General features: G+C 36.5%; 1 protein-coding gene across 1 annotated transcript in view; it reads right to left on the bottom strand.

Annotated features, from left to right (window-relative positions):
- Positions 1–8,835, bottom strand: part of DOCK4 (dedicator of cytokinesis 4) — a 149,224-nt gene that overhangs the window by 120,032 nt on the left and 20,357 nt on the right. Inside the window, 2 exon segments of the mRNA XM_017733117.1 lie at positions 1,314–1,374; positions 1,992–2,073. Coding sequence (XP_017588606.1) covers positions 1,314–1,374; positions 1,992–2,073 — 143 coding nt within the window.

Below are 8,835 nucleotides of genomic sequence, written 5' to 3'. Positions count from 1 at the left end.
GGGAAAGAGATTTGAAACAAGATGTTTTTTCTAGGCCTTTTCTATTTGATTTAAATACAATTTATCAATCTTCTTGCTGTGTTCCTGGCATTTGAAACTGCCCTCTTTCTATCCATTTTATTCAATTGTGCACTAGCAGCTATGTATCTTTCCCACCAAGTCTTAATTTCTGACAAAAAAAACCCCTATGGCTGCAGCTGCTGCAGGGTAATGTCTCCCACAAATATCCCTATGCATCACAGCAGCTTGTAGAGTAATGGTTCATTTTCACACCATAAAGCAGATGAATGTTATTTTAACTTTTTAATATTTCAGTGGTTCATGTATAAACTTGACTGTGAATATATTTAAAAATTATACAACTGGAAAAATCATACTCTTTAATATTCTTTAAAACATTTATTCTTCTAATGGTACTTACAATCAGAGTTTACCGTATCTTTTCTAAAACCTTGCCAATAAAAACAAAACACTGTATTTTGATGAAATATCAAATCATCATAAAAATGCAAGGAAAATTATTTCTCAAAGTCGTAAAATAAAGCTTACTTTGTAAGAAGTTGTTTCTGAACTCAGCACAAGTTACAGCAACTATACTTCAAACCAAAATGTCTTTCAAAAATAGGAAGAAAAGTTATATTTAGCACTGTACTGATGCAACTAGAAGCAATTTACAAAGAAAACAATATATCTAAGATATCAGAAGCAGACCCAAAGATTATTGTTTCACATCAGTACAGCCCAGAGGATAACTTCTTAAAATAAGTACCTAACACAAATGTACACTTTTCTTCTCCACTTTTTTCCTAGAGGACTTGGTATCTGTCTGCAGCATCAGAGATTAAAATTTTTATGAAATATTGTCCATTTTTTCCCTCTCGCCCTTTCTAAAGCAGTCAGGGAGAAGACAAAATTCATCTGAACAATTTCAGATATACATCAGGTATTATATACAAATTAGGTACACTAAACGTCCAGGCAAGTTTTTCTTTGTTCAAAGGATGCTTGAAATTACAAGAATGGACTCCCCAATGACAACTCCATCATCTTAGCACAGTTCATATTTGACACTTTCATTTTGTTTTGTGATAGTAACAAAGTATACTGCCTCTAAACTCAGTTAGCAGTATACTTGATAAATAACATAAAACAATGCTGAGAAAGCCAAAGCAATTTTTCCAACAAAACTCGGGCATTTTCTTTTCCAAAAATTTATTCAGAAGTCTAGCTATTATAAAAAACCCAAAAGCTAGCTCCAAGCAGTTTTCTTTTATTTACTGTCACATGTCTAACAAATACAAGATTATACCTACCTATTCGGATGATGTGCACAGTGATATAGATGTCCTTCCTGAGTTCACTGCTACCCAAATCCTGCACAAGATCAGAACCTCATTATTTATGACTCCTGATTAAAACGCGACATTTAAAGAGATCTGTACACACTGCTTTCGCTGCCAGTGAAAGTGATAAATGAACAGTGAGTTCATTTGTACAGCATTGACAAATCCCTTCAACACTTTAAATTGGCAGTCATGCACTCAAAATGAGTGTCCTAAAATATCATGGTTAGAATTTCCTGTAATGTAGCAAAATCAGTGGGAGGGCACAAGAGACTTGTTGTGTGCCTTGAAAAGCAGTGATGCATTTGTGCAATTCCAAATATTCTGGAAGTACAGCAAGTGCTGCACAAACAATCGTTTGGGTGTAAAAAGTACAAGGAGGAAACATAACTGGTCCTTGTTGCAGAGAGAACGACCAGTACATACGCCTATGTGGAAGTCCAAGGAGTGTCCACATACTGCCAGAAAACTTTCAAGTTGGGATTTCACCCATACCCTTCAGCCCCTCAAACCAGCCCTTTGAGTTGATGCTCATAGCAATGTACAAGCTTAGGGAGCAGTTCTGAGTCAACCACAGAATAACAATTTAATCCAACTTCTATTTTCAACATCTAGCACAAAAAAAGATTGAGACTAGGAAGAACTCACCACAAAGAGAGAACAGTGTCTTTCAGGCTTTTCTGGACATTTTGGCAAACCATTTCTATTCAGTCTTAAAAAAAATCTTTCACTGTAAGAAAACAAATATGACAGATATGTTGAACAACACTACAGCAAAAGCAGATCTCATTTTGATCTTATTTCCAGATGCAACCTTCCTCAAGATACAAACGAATGAAACAATTTCTTTCTGAAAGTCTCAATAAAAAAAAGGGAGACACAAGTGAAGGGCAGTGATTAACTTAATCACCTAACAAAATTACTAAATCGCAATACAAAATAGAAGACTGATTGTCATTTGGAAGAATGATATTGTACATCCTAGTACACAGAAACACAAGCAATAAAATCCATTTATCCTAAAACTAAAATTAGATGTGTAGTAAGTTGGTATTGATTCTTGCTAAACAAATGTCAACATCACCATGCTTGTATTCAACCAATATTCTTTTTCATATGTAGGATGTTGATTGTAGGAGACATTTTTCTTACGCAACTCTATTAAAAACTCTCACTACAGTACACTGATTTTAGCAGTTTTGTAAAGAGTCTTGAAAGTTCCAGCAGGGAAAATTTCATTTTTGAAATCCTGTTTTGCAATCGACAGTGAGGTGTTAAATGCTGCAGCTGATATAAGTACCAATACTGCTAGTAGGGAGGTGCAGAGAATTCTTATTTCCAAATAGAAGAGGGCACAAGACCCCACTGGAAGAGAAATTACCTTTTGAAATATTTCCATTAGATAGTAGGATTTATGGATAATCTCTAAGCAAACCTGGGAATTCATGTACAGCAATATGATGAAAAAGCAAATTTTCCATGCTTTGTATAATTTTCTCTAAGACAAGAGGCCTCACAAGAAATGTAACAATCACATTTCTGTAATGATAAATGTGGAAGATGGGAAAGGCAAGTAAGTGTTATATACATTTCCCCTCATCCTCTCACCTCCAGCCCCATCTGGCCAGACACGAGTCTGGATGTCCTGTAATGGTCAAATCAGAAATAAAATTTCCTAAGTACAACAAGTTTTTTTTCTCAGCTGTATCCACATCTTCTCCTTGTTCCGGAAGCTAAACATGGTTTACCACTGCTCTATATCAAGCATAGCTTTTCAAAATCTAGCTGGAAAATCACTAGGAATATGTTGGATAAGATCCAGCTCAATAGAGACTAATTAAATCTTTATTGCACCAGCATTTGCCTTGTAGAAAATCTGCATCGATCATTCACAGAATCAGTCATTCACATGGAAAGGGACCTCAAAGGGCCTCTCTGTCCAAACTCATGCTCAAAGCAGAGTCGGCTGTAAGGTCAGATGAGCTTGCTGAGAGCTTCAGCCAGGCGGGTCATGAAAACCTTCAGCTATGGAAACCACAAAGGCTCTCTGAAAAACCCATTCCAGTGTCTGACTGTCCTCAATTTTTTCTTTACATCCAGATGCACATTCTCTTGCTTCATTGTATATCCCTTGTCTCTCATTGTCCCACCATGCACTGTTGATGTTATTGATCTTCTGTAGGTAAATGGGAACAAACTTTTTACCACGGACTGTTGCCATAGAACAAGGGGTAATGATTATAAACTAAAAGAGGGTTGATTCAGATTAGAAATAAGAAAGAATTTTTTTACAATGGCAGCGGTAAAATACTGGAACAGGTTTTCCAGCGAGGTAATAGATGCCCCACCCATGGAAATATTCAGTCAGATTGTGCAGGGCTATGACCAGCAAGACTCCAAGACTCTATGATCTTGGAGGACTTTTCCAACCTTAATGATTCTGCAATGATGTCCCAGCTCATCACATGGGGGCTGAACTAGAAAAGTCCCTTCTGACCCAAAACATTCTATGCATCTATGATTATTCTGTGATTTTAATTCCCCTCAAAACTGCTGCTTCTCCAGTCTGAACAAGCCCCACAGCCTCAACCTCATGTTCCAGGGCAGGAGCTCCTGTCCACAAAGAATGTGAGGCCTTCTGCTGAACTCACTTCAGCTCATTAATATTGGTCTTGTACTGAAGGACCCAAAACTGGCATGGTCTGACCAATGCTGAGCAGGGATGATCGCTTCCCATAAGTAACGGGCTAAGTTCTTTTTGACGCAACCCAGGATACTGTCACACGCAGGAGCACATTTCTTAAGAGCTATGTCTGGAGAATGCTTTATGTTTCTATGTGCCAGCTATCCAGGCCGAACCTGTAAATACTTAAAACTTTCTTACTGTAATTCTTTGAAAACTTTTGTGCAATCTTCAGCTGTACAGCTTTTTTATCAGATGCCTTAAAAGGCAGAACCTAAGGAACAATAGTTAAGCTCACGCATCAAAGTACATGAAAATGTTATTTCCTGAGCAAAATGCTATTTTTCTCATTCATGTTTCATGATACAGCAAACTTCTGCAGCTTAGGTCTCCATGAGAGCATTAAAATTAAGTTTTAAAGACTGTTTATGTAAGTGTATTTTTACAGAGAAACAAGTTCGTATTTTGCTGTTGATTTACAACTGGTTTCAAAATAATTATGCCCTTTCATTTAGAATTTAGCTCATTTGCAATATTGGAAAATACAGTAAAAAAAAAGTGCAGAGCTTTGTTTATAAGTCTCACACAAAGTTACTGTACATTGAACAAGAATTATTAATTATATTGCCAAAGTAGATAAAGTTTTAGGAGCCCATTATGTGTGGCACCGTGCCAAACCAAATACAAATGAAAAAGTCTTTGTTTCAGCACTAATACAGCTTCTGTGCACTGAAGCCTGCAGTGCATTGGTATGCATCAATAAAAATTTGGCCAGTAAAGGTGATTCTGAATTTCACCGCTTTATCTTCAGTCTGTACAATTTAAAAGTAATACATACATATATATACACACCACATTTCACCATGTGTTTGCCTTTAAAACAAATGCTAGATATGTTGGTTCAAAGAAAAATACTATTCATAAACTTCATTGTTTACCTGTTAACTGGGAAATATATTTAACTGGGAGTGTACTCTGTATTTAATTAAATTTACATTCCACACAAACAAAGGCACATCTTTTGAAAGCTTCCTATTCACTGTCCACTACAATATGAAATTTTCAAGCTCTACTTATACTCACAGATCATGAGATTATGATTCATAACACAACTAAAAGCCAAGACTTTTGTGATGCCACAAAGAAATATACTGATTGCAACCAATATGTAATGGTTATGCAGATCTACTTCCCTCATTTGAATTTGAAATTTTGTTTCACTGAAGCAGAGGACCCAGTGCCAATAAAAAAAGCAAACCAAAACCAACAAATAAAAAAAAAACAACCAACCCCCCCCTAAAAAAAACCGCCAGAAAACAAACAAACAAAAAACCCCCCAACTTAATCCTTGTTTGGTGCTTTATGATACCTTTTTTTCACTAGAAACATATGACAGTACCAGTTACAGCTCAGATAAAAATGGTTATCTTTGAACATTTCCAGGGAGCAAATGCAAGCAGTTAGACTTGTAAGATTACAAGACAAAAATGGCAATGTTATATCTACGTACATAGAGCATGGGCATTTATATACCATTTCAAAGGATTTCGGTAGAGACAAACAGGTTAGAAAAAGTGCTAAGGAAAGTAAACAGCCTTCATAAAATAAAGACAGACTTCCCAAGATCTGAAAGCTTGGCTTCAAACAGCAGTAAAAATCTCAAGAGGGTTAAATCTAGAGCTAGTATCTTACTGCACAGCAGTTTTCTCATCAGTCAGCTACACATACATAGATAACAGCAAGTACACACAGCAACACAGAAATACCTCTTCTTTGTATTAGGATTATTTGATTTTCGTTTAGACTACAACACATTTTTTTATGAGCACCAATCTCACCACTTAAACGTGCTGTACACATTTAAACTCATCTGTCTTCCCACTGAAAGTAAGGAAATATCTAATGCTGGAGAGAATAAGAAGGTCAGCAAGGGATTTTTGTACTGTAACTTCTTATGTATTAGCAGAGTAACAATGTGTTCCAAATCTGCAGGCTTAACAGATGCATTTTAAAGAAACACGGCTGAAAACTGTTCTATTTTCATATGTGACCCCTATTTCCTTAGTATTAGCAGGAAAATATTACCAGTCACATGATACCAGTCTAGACAGATTGCCTGCTGTATGATTTATAAACACACTACTGAAAAAAAAAATCCAGCCAGATTTATACCACATGGCATATTCTTGTGGCAAAACTATGACATCAGTCATAGCTCTCAGTACAGCTCCACTTTCAGACATCTTTATAAATGCTCTCTAGTTGAAAATAGTTTACAGTGATTTCCAAAGTAAATAATGAGGGGCAATGAGAGAATTCTGCCACATAATTCACCACCTCAAGTTTATTACATTCCAGAACACTGTTAATGGATGCTCATTAGGAACTTCAATTTGAATTTACTTCATTTACAGTTTCATAAAACCCAGATCAGGCATAAAATGTTACCCTCATACTTAGTGGTGAAATACAGAGGAATATTGTACAACATATCATAAGTTACTGAAAGATCATAAAGCCTAAAGTATATCCTTAATCAGCAAATAACAGTGATAAATGTGGCAACATGACTTAGCAGTACCAGCTGATCCACAGCAAGTCAGCCCCAGTATTTCATCTTTTATGTACTTAAAAAACCATTCCCAAATTTCTAACTGTAAAATACAGGCAATAAGCAAAGGGGGACAGAAAAGGAAGAATGAGTACTATAAAGATAAGATGTCAGCCAATCTCAGATAAAAATCAAAGCAAAAATACTAACAAAAATAAATAAAACAATCTTATGATGGTACATTGAAGCTTATCTTTCTGTCCCCTAGCCCCATGGTGACAACATGAGGGAAGACGAAGAAAAAAAACGTTCAAAGAATGTTCCTAGATTTATGCAGTGGAGCCCAATTTTCCTTGGCTAGATGCACAGTTAACAAGAAAAAGAGAAGGCAGAAAAGGAGACTGGAGGAAAAGTAAAACAGACTTATATAGCTAAATCAAGCTCCTGCTCTCATCCTCTTTTACCCTTTATTAACTGAAGACAGCATTGAGAAATTTGTTTTTATTACTACAGTTTTTATGAACACACCCAACATTATTTTAGATATTTGCAGCTGTATTTTAACTGAAAGATGGCATCACACATTTCTTAAAAGAGTGAGAAAGCAATAATTTTAAATTATCTTTCATGACGTACCAGGAGCCAGAGGAAGATGACAGTTTAAAAACAGAATACTGTTTTTAGGAATCTATCAGCAGGTATTTAAAACTGAAGAAAAAACATATACCAGAAGCTGGAGCCTTCAGTGATCTTAGTCTGCCACCACAGATAAACATTTTAGCATCACAGCATTACCAGTGCACAGACCTACATACCCTTTAAGCTGAATTACAGTTTTGATTATTATCCTAGTCACTGACTAAGGTAACAGCATGGATACAACCAGATTTGCAGTATTTTCCCCCAAATATGGAAATTAAACCTGAAGAGAGCAGGAGGAATTGTTGAAGTCAAGGGAAACAACAGCATTTAAGAAAATTCCCCTTCCTCCAACACCACCTGGCTTCCTATGTATTCAATGCCATTTGGAGGTTTCCAAGCAGCAAGTCTGTATTTTATGTCAATCCTAACAGGCCTTTCGCTGGTAGCCAGTGTGACTGCAACATGTTCTTAGTGAGATGATCTGTAAACCAACTATATATAAACATACAGAGATATATATACACATACAGACACCACTGGTGCTCAATACATCTCATGGTTACCTAAATCTGGTACATACATGTCATGGCTGGCCCACAATTCCAACACTGCATTCATTTCTGAATGTAGCTAATCGTTTAAGCTCCACCAGCTACATGACAGGTCACCTTTTCCAGTGTTTTCCATCATCACATTTAAAAACAGCTATATCTCCTGTCAGTGTTCAAGTTTTACAACAGAATCAGAAAGAGGGTTATTTGTTAATGCATATGAGCGACATAATCAATACCACAGGCTCCTCTGGCTTGGGATGGTTTGTCTTCTTTAAAAATGTGCCTAACTACACAAGCCCAGATACAAGATCTATATAAGCTAGCACCCTTAGTCCAACTACAGCAGGTAGAAGATATTTGAGAAAGAATCTTTAAACAGTGGATGGGAAAGTGGATTTGTTTCACTGAACATGGCTCTTCCTGAGAGGAACTGAGCTACATCAAGAAATACAACTAATTTCTAACACACCCTCAGTTCTGGGAGGGCTTATGAAATATATTATTAAAATCAGACTCTGTCTACCTATAAAATATAACACCAAACCGTCTCAGAAGCATTTGCTTGCTAGACTACACTTGTGGCTTTTTTTTTAAGGAATTTATTCCTACCATATCTACTTCATTCTACTTACTCACAAAAGTAATTTGTTGTAAAGTCACACGCAGCAGCTCCCATACAAAGGCTGAATAGGACAGTCAAGGCCATCAGGCCAAAGCAAAGATCATTGCTGAAACACCAACTCCTCAAAAAATACTCGTACTAGCCTGAAGAAAAATGTTAATTCTCTTGCAATTCAAGAATAGACAGTATTTAAAGAGCAATTTATCAAAACTGTCTCATTAACGACAACAAATTACACACATTGCAAAAAAGTCAGATAAAATGAATGATTTGTAAAAGGGCTGTGGTTTAACCCCAGCTGGTAGCTCAGCTACCAGCTCACTCCCCCACAGTGGGGTGGGGGAGAGAATTGGAAGGGTAAAAGTCAGAAAACTTGTGGGTTAATATAAAGGCAGTTAAACAGATAAAGCAGAAGCCACACACACGAGCAAAGCAAACAA

The sequence above is a fragment of the Corvus brachyrhynchos genome, unplaced genomic scaffold, assembly GCF_000691975.1.
Source record: "Corvus brachyrhynchos isolate BGI_N302 unplaced genomic scaffold, ASM69197v1 scaffold32, whole genome shotgun sequence".
Taxonomy (NCBI): Eukaryota; Metazoa; Chordata; class Aves; order Passeriformes; family Corvidae; genus Corvus; species Corvus brachyrhynchos.
Note: the sequence above shows the minus strand (reverse complement) of the source record. Positions and strands in the feature narration are given on the sequence as shown.